At 37.8% G+C, this 17170-nt stretch overlaps 1 protein-coding gene across 3 annotated transcripts in view; it reads right to left on the minus strand.

Annotated features, from left to right (window-relative positions):
* Positions 1-471: 471 nt before the first annotated feature.
* The window catches only part of kiaa0825 (KIAA0825 ortholog), a 116441-nt gene continuing 99742 nt past the window's right edge, over positions 472-17170 (minus strand). For 2 of the 3 annotated variants that reach the window (XM_086173879.1, XM_086173877.1), the window contains one exon: positions 1233-1698. In XM_086173879.1, coding sequence (XP_086030005.1) covers positions 1542-1698 — 157 coding nt within the window. In that variant the 3' untranslated portion in view covers positions 1233-1541. Of the gene's footprint in view, positions 1699-17170 lie in introns of all 3 variants that reach the window. The other variant, XM_086173878.1, reaches the window with a different exon arrangement.

The raw sequence follows: 17170 nt of genomic DNA on the forward strand, positions 1-17170 counted from the left end.
ATTTCATATGAATATGTCATTTGAAATGCATATATGCCAGCTTTATATTTTGTTAGATTTGAGGGAGCAAAATGAAGAAATTAGTTATGTACAAAAAAATCTATTTACATTTTATAGTCTCCAGTCATTCAACCCACCCAACCCCTGACTCTGAGTGCAGATAAGCAGTGTAGATAATGAATGACTTAATCAATGAATCATGTATTGATATGTTATACATGCCATTGTCAGTCTTGCTGACAGGTGTGATCTGAACCAATCACCTGTCTTCACTTTGACAACAAATGCATAACCCTTATTAAGTCCTGGCAAGAGAGACGTAAAAAAAAGGGTAAATCAAAGATTTTTCACCCCCTTTTTTGAATACAAAAACACTTATCTTACAAGAGCAGTTTGGCAAGTCAAATACCTTTTTTTGTATCACCCAAATAGAAGTGTTTTGTTATGTTAAATACAGTACATTTACAAAGACTAATGGGCTGTTGTTGCATTTTAGCTTTTATTCTGAGATAGAGGCAGAATTCATTTGCTGAACATTTTGTTGTCTTTTATATCCTCTAAGTGGGTTGGCAATCATAATCTTGGTACATTTGCATTAGAAACCCGGTTAAAGAAAGGAGAAAGCATTTCACTCTGGAGCTGGAAATGATTTTCTGCATCTCTCTGACGAATTGCACAGGGTGTGCAAAAGCATTTGTAGACTGAAATTATAATCTCGTCTCATAGCTTAATCCCTGTTTCCAAATCAATTGCGAGAGGAGGGAGCAAAATGTGTGTATCGTGAAAAAAAAAAAAACCCTAAGCTAACGTGAGTTGTAAGTCATTGTAAATTGCTGACCAAACAAATGCAACAAATAAATGATCATGAATTGAAGATTTTCAAAAAACATTTTTGTTATAAAAAATATCTACTCCAATTACTGTCTTACATACAAACAACTAAACTAACACAAACAGGCTTTATTAAACTCTAAAATAAGTCTAGTTTTAGGTTTGCACAAAATACTGACAAGAATTACAAAGAGGGAAGGATTTAGGAATAGATTGCAATCAAAATGTACATTATCTCACTTGCCACTTGGAATTTGATGTTTGCTTACAGGAACTAGGAAAAAGTATGCTGACACCAATGTTTTAACGTTCACAACCATCGACGATCACACAGTTCCATCTTGTCCCAGCCAAACAAATCTGGGCTTCCCATTTCCCAGAACTGATTTCTTGAGCTGTGCTCCAAAAAAGATGAAATGTGTCTGATGCGGTGTAAAAACGCACAGAGACTTCTCTGAAGGGTGTGCATAAAGAGGGAAGAGCCAACTCCCTCACTCTTTTTGTTGTTCCACAGTTTCTTGTCTTCTCCCTCACACACTAAAGAAAACACACAGTATATATTGCGGTATATAAGTATGCACTCACACACAACACATAACACACAAACACACAAACACACATACACACTCACTCTGCCACCTTGAGAGCTGCAAGTGCATATTACAAGCAAACATTTACAGCATGATAAAAAAATCCAACTGCATGGACTGTTATTGGGCAGCTCTTTTATCGGATAGTTGCAGTCCCCCTTGGGTCTGCTCTGACAGTGTCTCATCTGCTTCAGGAGGGTGGCAAACAAAATAGGCTCTTTGAAGTTCTTGTACCATAGCGTTGTCTTCCAGCTCTGCACCATTCTGCATCTCCCACCTGGAAAAGACAGAAAAGTAAGGAATGCAAGAATAGTTTCATACGGAACATTAACTCATTTAATACCACCAAATAATTATCTAAATCGAACCCACGTCTAAATGTAACCCACACAGCTTAGTTTGTGTCTTACAGTCTGGAGTAATTCATTGTACCAAAACATGCTCTGTCATATAGAGAACACTGTAAATCTCAAAAGTAATGCTTCAGCTCCATACATCCATTATGATACTATCTTATAAATGTTGTGCAATGCATAGTTTGTTACCCAGTTATCCAACACCAATCCAGATACAACCTGACAAAAACTTTGAAAATGGCAAACCCAAGGCAAATTGTTTTTTGACTGTATGACTCTTAACAACTTCTGTAGTGTATGAATACTAATACCACTAAGAATACAACTATTATGCCAAATACTTAAACAATTATGTTATGATTTTATACAAATAAGTTATGTCCAAATTCTATTACAGTTTTGTTAAGATTGTTAATTTTGTGTCTCTAATTGTGAGCTGGGACTCTTCACTTCACATATTTCAGTTAGCTGTATGATATTCTGTTTTTGTTTCATTGAGATGTAAATAATAGATGTGTCTTTGTACAATCTCTTGAGATCTTGTAATGAATCTCCTGTGTCATTAGTGTTTTACTCTGTGTAAGTAATTTTCTCCATTACTTTGTAAAATGTCGCATCCTGTTTTACTGGCTACTCATTTATTTTTACAGAATAAATCAGATATTTGATTCCTGCCTGTAGCATTTAGGCCCATCTTCCTTTAGACACCTTGACATCTTGGCCTCTTGCTGCACTGCATTATAAGCATTCAATATCTGTCTGCATTCCACCAGTGAAAAGATGTATTCAGCTGTGTGTGTGTGTGTGTGTGTGTGTGTGTGTGTGTGTGTGTGTGTGTGTGTGTGTGCGTGCGTGCGTGCTTTTGGCAGCAATTTGGCAGCAATGTAATGCTTCCTAATCATCATCACAAACTTCATCATCATCACCATTATTATCATCATCTTCATCATCTAAATATTTCTCAGGATACTGGTTGATTACTGTTTAATTATGGTGCCATAATTCAACCATCAAAACAAGACGAAAAAACTGGAGGAATTTTGAATTACCATATCAGGGTCTTGCTCTCTTTTCTCTTAATACTGTTTGGGTCAGTTTCATAGCAGTGTATTTTACACCTAGAACCTTTTACTCTCAGGTGCCCACACTTGCAGAGCTTGCTTTGCCTTTCCGTAACACTGCCGGTTTGGATTTGTATTTATGCCAATCTAGCAATAAAAGCCATTGTGTAACAACTTTTTTATGCTTCATGCAATTCTTGTTTGGCTTCCAAACTTATAGCATGAAAGATACCTTATTTCTTCTCTGGTGTATTTAACTGTCTCAACATTTATCTGTAAATCACATTTTCTAATTTTTCAAGCTCCAGAGTGTCTGGAGGACCTCAATATAGAGACATCAAGGGTAGTCACGTTTATCGTAATTCATTCTCAGTGATTCAACAGAATCACTTGACGAGTGACTGTGGTCAATCATATCCATATAGAGACATGGCTCAAGGCTGCCTTTGAGGTGCAGCAGTACACTCCCTCCAAAAGGACAGAAATATCTGTAAGACTGCAAATGATTGCATTTTCATTGCAATCGCTCTCTCCTTTTATCCCACCCTCCCTCCTTGCTGATTCTGTATTGTCGCTTCAAACATGTGCCATACAGTTGTGCATTTGTGTGTGCAGGAGTGCAGTGTGCATGTATGTGAGCAAGAAGATGGGAGTGAAGCACAACTATATCATGCATACAAAGAAGCTGGTCTTTCTATGCAAAGCAATTTAATGGAGTTTCAGCCTCTGTCATTATATGTTTTGGCTGCATCAGAAATCTTCTTTCTCTGCTGTCCTGACAATGTCAGTGTTGTAATTACCGCCTCTTTGCAACAATAACATAGGTCTCCTGTCATGAAATTGTATTTCTCTTCACACATGTCTACTGAGTTTCAAGGTTCTCTATTTTCTGACTACTTTGAGCTTAAGTCTGATATCAATCTTTCCATCCATCACACAGCAAATGGACTGTCTTTCAAACATGGAAGAACAAAGAGAGGAGTTGTCATTTCTGCTTTTTCCTGTGAAGAAGAAACTCATGAATAGAGCATAGTCTTGGGGAAAAATGTCGTTGATGATTATAAACAGTCCAGAAAATAAGCCATCACAGAATCCAAATAATTTTCATACAAATACATTTTACACAGTGAGGAGAACAAGAATCTGAAGGGAGAGAGGGATGAAAAGAACCAGAAGGTATGAGGTGAATAAGCGAGCGAGTGTAAGCGGAAGGAGGACAGGAAGGTACGCTAAAGGTTTTTCAATGTTTAATTTTCAAATAGGATTAAGCAGAATGACATTTAGCTGAAGGTTACAGGCTCAGCATTGTCTTAGCTGATATTGATATGCAGGAGGCGCCCTGCTTGTCACTGGGACAAACACCATTGATGAATGAGAAGCCTTTCCCCAGGAGGGTGTTAAGTGCAAATTTGAAATGAGAGAGAGGTAGAGAGAGAAAAAAGAATCAACATCCACATGACAGAGATGGTATTACCATGATAGTTGCAATGTACACTGTCAATAGATAATGTTACCAACAGTGTAAATTGTCCTGGTAAGTATAGGTTGTATATTTGGTGAGATTGGTTGATCTTGTGTTGAAAATGAGTCAGAAAATCCACTAGGGGCCTGGTGTGTATCTAATTTCTACAACTATATAACAACATTGCCTCTTGGAAATGCATAAGTAGGCTGAAGTTGACAATAACTTCACTTTATCCTCATTTCGGTGAGTTTCCCCTGGAATTTACATCTTAATAAGGGAAGTCTTACCCTTTAATTCTTACAGGCTGTGCTCATTTTTCATGCATTAATACAGGAGCTGCTGACTTGGCTATTCCTCTGAATACAGAATAGGACACACATATTAAGACTCATATTTACAGGATTGATGCCATGGGATATTGTCTCTGAGTGAGATGAAAAGGCTGGTACCGATGTGTTGCCATCTGAACATCGATGTAATCTGTCCTAAACATGATAGGATGCAGGCACAAGACATCCTTTCTGACTTTCAGTTGATTATAAACAATGATGGGAAATAAATTAAGTGCGTAAGCCTTGCTCGGAGAAACATCTGACAATCAACTTGCACACTAAACTCACTTAACAGCTTCTCCAAAAGGCAGCGGCTTTCAAACTGAGGGTGGTATGAAGTTGGGGAAGCGAAGAGGGCAATAAAAGAAAACAAACAGAGAAAACAGAAACAGAGACAGATGAAATATATATGGAAAAAGTGAGTGAGCATGGAGACAAAGTGCCTAAAAGATCACCAGAGACAGTGTCCAGTGGCTTCCTCTACTGCTGTCAGAGAGCTGAATGCTTTCTCTCAGAGTGTGGGGTGTTTGTGCTGAGCTGGATGCCCTGCCTGCTCTGCCACTGGGACCGCTGTTTGTTTAAAAGGCCTGCTTGTCAAACAGAGAGTGCCACCGACAGCCAGACACTTGGCTAAATGACTCTGACAGCAGCCTTAATCAGAGGCTTTGCACATTGCCTAAGGGCCAGGAGGATCCATCATAACCCAAGCCTAAATATTTAAAGTGCTAAACTTTCCAAAGGTCAGGCTTTTCCAATACGTGTCAGGGCAACATGTGTCAGAGAAGTAAGAAGAGGAAGAAAAAGAGTGAGTGAGAGAGAATAAAATAAAATGTTTTCATGCGTCTCAACTGTTGTAAGAATATCTTTCAGGTTTTTACTTGAATCCAAAAACTAAACTATTCCCCAACATTTATTTCTTTGATTAGTAAGCATATTAAGATTCTGTTTCTACCTTTGAAACACCTGGACCGCTGACTGCGCTGAAAATCCAGATAAGGCACGCTTAGAGACTCCTTGGCTTACAAGCCTTAGGCTACAACTTAAAATAATATATTTTAAATGTAATAGTAAGGTGCTCTTATAAACTGCTATTTGTCTACATTTTCAACCTTGAAGTATACATATTTTCCCGGTAACTAGATGTAATGAGTTGAGTATATATGAAAAAGTTCCGAAAACCAATATGATATCTGAAAAAATTTACATTTTCAAGTTTTCTCAGCTATTATATACTGCTTAAAGATCACAATTAAAACTGCTGAAAGATCACACATAAAACTAAGGGTTAACCAGATGATAGGCTCTGACGGGTTAGGTCCTTGATTTATATCGTCAATGGAAAGACACACGTACAGTGTTTCCTTCTCTGTGACACAAGCTTTTTTTATGCATAAATATCACTCAGTATAGAGAGATCGCTGTATTCCAGACCATGGATACATCTTAGTTGACCTTTTAGAGCATGCAGTGAACAGCATCCAGCAAGCATAAGACTTGACCCAAACACTAACAGCTGACATTCAGTATTTTTGTTTACAGCAAATGTTTTATCCAAAGTGTTTCTATCTGTGGTATTCAAATTTAATTTTAAACATGCGATTAACATCAAACTTTATTCTCTCTCATTTAATTACCCAATATATTCATAACTTTTATCAGAGAAATACACATATTTTGCAGTGAATAACTGGTGTGCAATACAAATCTAAATGCTTTGACATAAAGTTAGAGAGAAAGCAAGAGATTAGTCACCCAAGAAAATAACAGAGATAAGTAACTATTTGAAAAAACATTAGAATCTTGTTCAGTGGGGGTAAATGGCAAGTTCACAATATGGGGCAAGAGATCACCACTCTGGCTCGATTTCCATTGGAAAGCAAACATCCAATTCAATTTAGATATGTGCCTCTGCTAGACCATGAGCCAGAGGGAGATTGTAACTGACAGCCATTGGACAGCTGGTTGGATTTGAATATTGACGAGACAGAGACTTGACAGAAGGGATTATGCTCTACCTTCTGACTTACTAGCCGCTACACTGATCCATTCTATTGTCAGATCAACTCACTGTCAGGTCTACAGTATGTTCCTGCAATGGTGCCACTCAGTATTAGGCCATACCTAAGATCCATCTCAATCTAAACTGATGTCCACTCAAAAGCCAAAAGAGATGTACTAAATCAACAAGGACAAAAGAAAGTATGCAACATCAAAAGCAAATCGGTTGCAAAGTAAGCATGAAGCAGAAGCTTTATTCTTATTCTTGAGAGGATTGACATGATTAATTTTGTAGTGAAGCCAACTAAATAGATCATTTCTGACATCTTCAGTTTCTGCCAAAAATTAAAAAAATGAAACCTTACCGGGAAGTACCCACTCACACAAGTGCAAAAGTCTTCACCAAACTACAAAACTACTAAACATTTTCAACTACCTCGAGGTAGAAGGGTTGAAAGAGAGAAAGAAAGAAAGAAAGAAAAAAAGAAAGAAAGAAAGAAAGAAAGAAAGAAAGAAAGAACAACTAAAATTATAGTAACATTGTTCGGCAAGTTTTCATTCACTGTGTTTCCTATGCAAGGTCTACATTGAATGAGTAAAAATGTATGAGTGGCCATTTTTATCCACATACACTCACTCTCAAACACACACACAGACACACACACACACGCGCTTGCGCACACACACACACACACACACACACACACACACACACACACACACACACACAGACACACACACACACACACACACACAGGTACAAAGACAAATCTATGCAAGCAAATCTTCTCTGGAAGCAACACGAATCCAACGCAGCTGCCTAAGGTGAAACAGCTGTGATATGGATCATAATACCTTTTACGGGTTTATGTTTTTGTTATGATTATTACAGTTATTTTTTTGGGTTGTGTTCTACAGCATCCCTGCATGCATTTCAGAAGACGTCTTGCATCCACAAATCTAGAAGATGCGCCTTTACAAGATGGTGCAGCTCAGGTGGCTAAAGCTGTCATCTTTGAACTGAAAGTCCATGGTTCAATTCCCAAACCCCTCCAAGCCTGTCAAAGTGTAATTGAGCAAGACTGACCACCTAACTGCTCCCTGGGCACCACTCAGTGGCTTCCCACTGATCATGCGTCATCCATGATGGGTTAAATGCATAAGACAAACAACAAGGCTTCTCAAGACAATTTCTGGTTTGATTCTGACGGGGGCCTTTTTGGTGGATTAGCTGGATCTCCTTTTTTCTGCTTGGGTTTTCTCTGGTGTGAATAAGAGCGATATATATGACGACTAATACTGGATGTACCCTCTCTTTTGCCCAATGACAGCTGGGATTGGCTCCTTTCCCACTATGACCCTGACTGCAGGATAAGTTGTATAGATAACGAATGAATTAATTTTGATGAGATGTGACCCAATTGTGAGAGCCTACTGTAGATATAAAATATGACATACATTTTCAATTATTTCTTCATTCTTTTATCTGTCATTGTGTAAGGAGATTATACTGATCACTGTTGATCGCCTGAAGAGCCAGCAGGGGTCTAGTCAAAGATCTCTCAGGTGAAGCTGTTGTAATGTACAATAATCTGTAGCATGCTAATGGGTCAGAAACATCAACAAATGAGGGCAAACCTGAATATCTGAATGATGTTTCCTTAAACAAGAAGCCAATTATTTTGCCCCTAACTTTTGGCCCAGTTTTTATTTAATTAAACAGTGCTAACTTTTTGTGCTTCACTCAATAGAATTATTACAAGGATATAACTGAAGTATTTTTTCTGTTGAATGGTGTGATAATAAAGCTGTTAGAGGTGGAAAGAGGACCATGTGTTTAATAGGAACCTGTATACATTCTACAGATACGGGGGCATTGCTTCATGTGTCTTCATGTATCTTCCTTTCATTCAATATAACAACAATATATCATGCTATTTCAACAGATGTTTTTACAGCACACGACAGAAAAAAATCTAATCCCTCAGCCTGAGTGTTACTAGCGCGTTCCTATTCTCTCCAGTCATTCAGGGGAAAGTTTGTGTAAATTTGCAGTAGCTTAATTACTGAATAATTTAGACCATGCTCCAAATTAATGTAGACGTTTTCATATTAATGTGTTTGCCTACCGATTCCACATTTATTTGTACTGCGGACAGGAGGGTAGCAATTATCAAAGCATATCATAGCAGTTGTGCCGGTATTTCAGACATCATTAGGCTGCTTGTCCACCATCGTGTGACAGTGAGTACTAGTCTGTTAGACACAGTTTGGCACATTCCTCAAATAGACATTCTATGGCTCACTGGATAAGGTCTATCAAATATTTCTCTGGGAGCAAGGGGTGACAAGGCTTCTTTGTTTCTAAATAAGAGAGTCCTGATTTAGAATGTTTGGTATTTTTAGATGGATTCCTACATGTACAAACAAGTAAGGGGGGGGTTCAAATACCCAAACACCTTGAAAGTCAGCAGAGCCACTGCTCTTTGGTCAGTGCAGTATAATGGCTGAGTGGCTGAATACTCCATGTATACCTGAGTCCTGCAAAGGTCGCGTGTGGCTGGTAGCTTTCTGCTCCTTTAATTCCTCGTTCAAACCAAACCCTCCCATTGTACCTCACATTTCTTCTCTATCTTGTCTTAAGTTGCTGTTGTCTGTGGTATTATTTATAAATTTGTACTTTTGTTCTCCTGTCTGTGTACTCAATTGAGGGTTGAAATGCTATTTCAGTCTTGTTTTGACTTTGATTTGGACTATCTGCTTGGTCTGTCCACAGTAATGTTCTTTTTAAGAACTTTTTGAAGCTCCTAACTTTCACTGGAACATCACCATAAAGGATGTTGTTACTCTGAGATTGTGCAAGTTCTTGTGTAAGTGTGAGTGACCTCCAACTTGCCTAGCCTTCTGATCATTTCAGTACGGCTCTGTGCAGTGGAAGCCAACCGAATTGTCAGCTACAGAGTCCTCTGTGCGCTTGATTACTGTCTGACAGCAACTTCCCATCCAAGGTATATTTATGATGGAAACAAGGATCTAGTAATACTTAATTGACAGACAGAAATTATCAAGCCATTGTTTCAAACCGGAGTGCAAATGGGAGTCAAAGGTGGAGGGGGGTAATTTTACCCTCCCTAACAATTATCACAAAACAAGGACATCCACAAAAGGTTTAACCTGTCAGTAGCAAGTTCCATGGGTTTCAGTTACATATAACTGGAAAGGCTCTTCCTCCTTTCATACTATGAGGACATTTCTGCAAATCTGTGTCATGACAGGTTTGTGAACCTCAGAGCTATAGAATCTGACATGACCCTGAAATCTACTCTAATTTCTGATGAAGAAGGTGATACAACCTCCAACTTCACTATTAAATGTCACAAATAGTCTTTTAAATACAAGAAACAGACTATCGAATTATGTGGCACACATAATAAAAATAACTTTTAATAATTTGCAAATGAGGAATGAAGGTCAGCCACAGCAAGACAGAGAACATGTGTAAATGAAAAGGAACCAGGTGGAACAGAGAGGATGCAAGGAAAGGTGATGAGGAAGGTGAAGGGGTTTAAATATTTAGCATAAACTGTTCAGCACAGCAGGGAAAGTGAAAAAATATAAGGAAACAAGTGCAGGAGTTAGAGGAATATCAGGAGTTATCTCTGACAGAAGAGTGGCAGCAAGAAAGAAGCGAATGGTCTGGAACACAGTGGTGAGTCTAGCCGTTCTGTGAGGCTTGGAGATGACTGCTCTGAAAAAAAAATAAAAACAGGATTAGAGCTAGAGGTGGCATAGCTGAATATGTTGATATGTTCTCTTGGAGTGACAGGGATGGACAGGAAATATGTGCCACGAAGACAAGGTCAGAAATGCGGTTTGGACATGTAAAGAGGAGAGAGAGTAATTATATCAGTGTTTTAGATGGAGAAAAAGGCAGATGCAAAAGGAGAAGAAAAAAAGAGGAGATTTGTGGATGTGACAAAGAAGGACTTGTTAATAGTGGGTGTGACGGAGGAAGATGCAGAGGACAGGGCAAGATGGAAACAGATGATCTTCTGTGGCAACTTATCGATAGGGAGATACCAAAAGAAGAAGAGGAAGAAAAGAAGGTGGAGCATTTAGTCTTGAAACTAAATTATTTACACAACTGAACAATTCTCAGCAAGCTGTCCCAGTTGTTCTGTACCTTGTGTAGTATCAGAACAAAAGTGGACACTGTAAGACAGGCCCATGCATGCACGTACGCATGCACGCACATGCACGCATGCACACATACAGATAATGTTGTCTTTAGATTTCTTGCGTGGACTTTCAATAATGTCATCTTGGGTTTGCTTCTAACAAAAAAAGGTGACTGCGTACAAAAGATCCAGTATTCATCAACACCCATCACACCAAATAAAGCATTACCAGTCAGTAATAGTTACTATTATTGGGACACAGAAGCCTGGTGGGATCAGCTGCCACTTTTTTGTAAACACCAAATGTGCCAGTAAGTTCCCCTGTTTCTTTTGTTACATGTCTTGGATTGATTTCCAACTACAAAACAATTATTTGAGCTGACTGATGGGACTTAACTTGTCAAGGTGAATGAAGATTGATGCGTACCAACATGTTTTGTTGGTGATAGAAGGGATAGCATGCATGTTGGTAGTGTTAACTCACATTTTAGTCATGCTAATTTTATCTGCGCATTAATCATTTGTGTGCTCAATGATAATGCTGAATACAGCCAACTAAAAATGCATAATACATCAATAATATTTCACAAATAATAGTTTAATAGTGCCTGTTTCTTACAAAAGTGAGTCAAGATCTCCGGGCTCACCTATATGTTGATTTGTGGGTTTTACCCTTGTTCCAACAAAAAGTGCTGATGGCTGTCTAAAAAGAAACCTTGATAGAGTCTCAGAGTGGGAATCTTAAATCCTGTATGGAATGGTAGAAGACAGGTAGCAAGCCAGTCCAACGTCTTTGTACACACCCCTAAATCAAACATAATAAGATGAACAGCTCCAAATGTTGTTTGAACATTTGACACATTGGGTTTAATTCAAGGCACCCAAATGCCTAGATTGATTTTGCCTCAGCTGTACTAATGGTCCAAATCTCTTTCAAGAAATCCACTCTTTTACTCCCTTCTTATTTTGTGAAACAGTCATGACTAGTGCTACTTCTACTACTACTAATAATACTACTACTAATAATAATAATCATAATAATGACAATAGACAGTTCTATTATTTTCCATACAGTTTTTGAAGCATTTTGTTTATAATCAGTGATTAGTCTTTATCTTATCACAAATCAATATATTGCCCTTTCCTGCTGTCCAAAAACAGCTCAAAATGTCTACAGCCTTGGTTTGTTTGTTTCTTTCAGCATTTCCCTGCAAGTGCCTTCAATTCTCCAGACCCCCCAGATGATCCACAGGTCCCCAACTTACTTTGAGGAGTAATAATTAAAGCATCTTTTAACATATCATCTCCCTCTATGTCTTGTGGCTCCATTTGGGACTATTCCTTTAAACATTGTCACCAAATACATAAAATATCACCCATGAATTAATGAACAAAGATGTTTCAAACAAACAGTCAGTATCTTTGGATTTTCCCTGCACACAGATTCTATAAGCGCAAACACTGAGAACAAGCATTCACTCATGCAATCTCCCCACTGAACAGTGTACAGAGGGAAAAAAAAGGATGTTGGTTGTGATTTTACCTCAGCGTGCTACCAGGAAATAGCCCATTACTTATTCAGTGCCTTCTCTTTCTTATTTGTGCATATATAAACTGTCAAATCTACTAAGGCGCGTTGAGGGTTGAGAAACTGCAACTTGCTCTCAGACAAAGGCCTCGCTCAGACATTGATCTGGCAAAAACTTCTATTCAAACCCCATCCACATATTTCCATGCTACTATGAATAAATTGCATATATCAGAATACTTAACTTGTTCCCAGATTATGTAGTCGTTTTGTTGGTTAGGTTTTCAGTGTAGCAGTTTTCAGGGTGGTAAAGGGCTGGAAAGTACAAGTTACTGGCATGCACTAAGCCCATCATTTAACACACAAATTCCAATTGTACATAAGGAAAATGAATTACATTAATTGCATAAAATGCGCTGTTAATTAAAATGAAATAACTAAACAACAAAACAAAACAAAAAAACAAACTTAGAGACTATATCTGATGCGGAAAATCAAATGCACTATATACTATTTAAAGATAAAGTGACAAGTCATAGGTAATCAGATCCACTTGTCTGTGATTAACAGGATATTTTTCATAAAGGCTGTTTGCTGCCACAAATATTCAAGTTTTGGCAGGAACAACACTATGCTAATGACACTCCCACACAATGAGACAATGGTATATCTGTTCCGAAGCACAAATCCACCTGTCAAATAGGTATTGTCTACGTACATCTGTTTTTTCAGTCGTAGTTGGTGTTTTAAAAGAAAGTCTATACAAGCCACTTAATTAGATTTAATTATTTTCAACATTACCCAAAATAATTCCAAGGTTACACATTTAAATAGTATCATTATTGCCATATGCAGATATAAAGATCATGAACTTGTTCAGTGCACTGTATAGGACACGAGTACAGGGAATTTCACAGGGAGCATTGGCTCGGCGTGCATTTGTCTTCTTAAGAACAAAAATGACTCCAGATGAATAGCTGAATCCCACTCAATATCATTATGCATTTGAGATTCAAGTGAATTGTTTGTCAAATACGAGTGAAAAAAATAAATAAATAAAAAAGGGTTCTCAGATGAGTTGCAAATGCACACTTACAAGTTACAATTTGCATTGTAACTCATTGACCTTTAAGTTCTCTTCCTACAGATGAATACATTAAACAACAATCCAAACATTAATCTGAAACTTCACTACTTACCCTAACCAAACCAATTTGCAATATATTTTTGGAATAGGCTCAGTTTTTCGATAAACTATCTTAATGTGTGCATTTCATTAAAGCAACTTTTTGTCGCCAATCTTTGCAGTAACTGTTAAGTTTAAATGTAGGCAGTTCTGTAAATACGGAAGTGTTTAGGACTTTTTCGTAATGAGATTATTAGTAATGGGCTCCTGTGGTTTGCTGGGCCTGCAATGTACTGATTAGTTCATGCTGACGTTGATCTCACCTTGATATGCATGTGTGTCTTTGCTGGAAAAGCCCTATTATTTTGTATCAGATCAGGGCAATATTCTCATACCATTTCAAACGTTTCATTTTCTACCATGCTAATGGCAGTTTTAGAGGGTTAGGGAGATAAACAAATCCTCACTGTCACCTCATTTAATATCAAATACCACTTAATTATAGCTGTATGTGTTTTCAAATACTTTGCATAATTTATTGTTCTACTCCATCCTAATCTCCAGATCCTTATCATGTGCTCTATTTTACCCTTTCTGTCCTATAATAAAATTATAACACTGTTTCTCAAATTCTTTTGCCTTTCTTGGTGCCTACAGCAGTGTGAAGGAGATAAGAGAGGCAAAGAAAGGGCATTTTTAAGTTGTGTGTCGCCTTGCAAGGATTTATTGTGTTCTGTAAACTCAGTGGAACTTACACACTCATCTAGTAGTGTTGCATTTCTTACAATCAAAGTAGACATTGTACAGATGGATGACGAGAGTCATGAAAAATCATCACTCATTAACATATGTCCTTAAAACTAGAATACACATTTTACATAGTAAATAGATAATTAATATGTCTGTTTTCAAAGTGAACTTTATTTGTGGACAGTCAAGGAGATTTCCTGATTTGGATATAAACAGTAAAGACCAGTTTTTACATAATCATTGTAATGCGCTAGATCATTATTATATTGATATTAGTTTTATTATGTTATAGCAAGATGTCAGTCTACTATATTGACAGGGAATGCACATGAAATCTGACCCAAAATTCAATGCAAAGCTCACTGAAGTTAGATTTAGTAAAGTACATTGCTCGTCTTCCTGTAATCACAATTTCTGCTTGCATTTAAAAGGCAAAAAGCATTATTTCATTACTGCAGCTGCTGAGATGATGTGTAACATTATTGTGTGTATCAGATAATAGACTGAATTTCTTGAAATTAATTAGATATGATTCATGATTATTCATATAATTTAGCAAAAGAAAAGGGAAGCTTTAAATAAGAAACCAAAATCTGACTATCATTTTTGACAGTAAGGCAACAAGTATAATTCAAATCTAATTTGGATATATGCTCAATGAATCTTCTTATGTCAGCAAACAAAATACAAACAAAACAAACACATCTTTTAATGGGTAAAGTGCCTTGCTTTAGCAGCACTGCAGAAATAACGTCATTGGATTCATGAGGTAAAGGAGCCACACACATACACATAGACACAATCTGTTACACCTCAGTCAATGAGTCTTCGTTGATGTGATTTAGTCTGAGATGTTGCGTGAATACAAAACAAGACGTGTATGTGGTCTTCTTCTCTACAGATTCAGGGGCAGAAGCAGTTCCAGTATTACCATAACTAGGTAATGGATGGAAGGAGCATGCAGTTGTGAATCCTCTCTATTGGCCTTCCATCCTGGCCCAGTCGATGGACCAGACAGGCTGGAGCTTAGTATATCACATAGATCGCAAGGCTGGACAGCAGAGCTGACAGATACAAGTCAATAGGAAAGTTTTACTTTTGAATATTCACCATAGCACCATAGCACTAAGTCAGGCTGCTTATTAGTTGGTCAAAAAAACATGGTTGATCATTAGTCCTGCTAAAAAAACAATTCCTCGAGTATGAAAGAAAGAAGCAGCCTCAAATATGTACACATAATTCTGCCTATGTTAATGACAGATTCTCTAGATTGACTGACCAATATTGGCATGTAATGATATAATGACATAGTTAGTGTAAGTGAAGTGAGTGTGGATTTAAAAATCAAAGCTCCACGCAGGGAGACTATACTCACTGGCTCCTAAATAAGGTGTTCCATTTTAGTACCATGTTGATGCCTCTATTGCCTCCTAAATACTTTATATCTTTATGGCATTAAATACAAAGCTGTAAATGTTTCCTTCAAATTGATAGCCTAGCATGACAGAGTTACCATACCATTGTGAGAAACAAATTGCACCTTTGGGCACCACTACCCAAAGGTGCTCTATAATGACCTGGGGACAATGGATATTATCTAAGACCCGTGAATTTCACATTGGCAAGATACATAACTGAGATTATTCTTGTCAAAACCTTGTTGTGGAAATTGGACTTGATCTTTTTTCACATGAAGACGGTTTGCCTCGCATCCGAGAGGCTTCTTCAGTGCGGATCTGTAAATAAAGTCCAGCTGCCACGACAAGAGGATTATGACAAGAATTTACTATGACCTGGATGACTGAGAAGCTCCACAGACATCTGAGATTAAGTGACATCTTTGAAATGAGCCCAAAGAAGATGGGTCCACTATGGTCACAGTGGGTGGGCATGGACCACAAGAAGCACAGATAGGCTGCAGTGTTCAAATGACCACCATCGGGTCTAAAAGAATTGTAAAAGGACAAAAATATCCCATACACCAGTACTTCATGACCATCACCAGCCTCAATTATGATACAAGGCACAATGGATTCACGCTTTCATGTTGTTTGTGAGGGTGGGGGTTTACAAGAGATTGTTGTTTTTTTGATGTTCTTCTCATAAGCTTATTTGACTCAGGTCGTTCCCCAACCTAGACCACAGGAAAAGTTTGTCGATTTGTAAAAAAGATAACCACTGGATGTATACTTAAAATTTAAAAGTGACAATGTTTTCATGTTAGTCTCCCTCAATACCAGAAAGCTATTGGCATCTGCCATGCACCATCATGTAATTCCATGTTCAAACTCACATTTCTCCCTGATTTGGATGCTTGCTTTTGTTTTTTGTGGATCATTTTGACCATCCTAGATGACTAAATACATAGGAATTTTGTTTTTGATTAGATATGTGTGTCATGAAGCATTGAAGTAGGTGTTCCTTAATATTGTGAAAGGGGAGTATAATATTGCATATTGAAAATTTCAGATGGACACCTCTAAACAATTACTAGACAGTATATTGCTTAGTCTAAAAAACCATCCATCATACACGGTACAGCCAGTCAAAAATATTCCCTATAGAAAAAATAAATATATTGCAATCGAGCGTTTTAAATGTCAAGGCAATGGAAACCAAAGGACTGTACAGTTACATAATGATTATTGCAAAACTTTCCCCTCTCACGCAGTGTGGCTGTAATATGCAGTGGATGGCCATGGGGGTTCATTAGTGAGAACAGGCTGCTGTTGAAAAGCTCCAGTTTCACCTCTGATCCCAGCTAATGTGATTTGGACCTGAGATTGGTGGTGGAGAGATTAGATGCTAGCTTACCTCAGGGTGGGAACAAGAGAAAGAGGCATACATCAATGTTGTTTGCGTTTAAACTCAAAAGTCTCCTTACTTCTAATTTGCTCTGAAATGTCTGCAAAAGTTACAAGAAAGCATTCGACCTGATTCATTTTCTGAAAAGGG

Source organism: Fistularia commersonii, chromosome 26, assembly GCF_037954325.1.
Source record: "Fistularia commersonii isolate RoL2024-O1a breed Wild chromosome 26, RoL_Fcom_v1.0, whole genome shotgun sequence".
NCBI classification, from domain to species: Eukaryota; Metazoa; Chordata; class Actinopteri; order Syngnathiformes; family Fistulariidae; genus Fistularia; species Fistularia commersonii.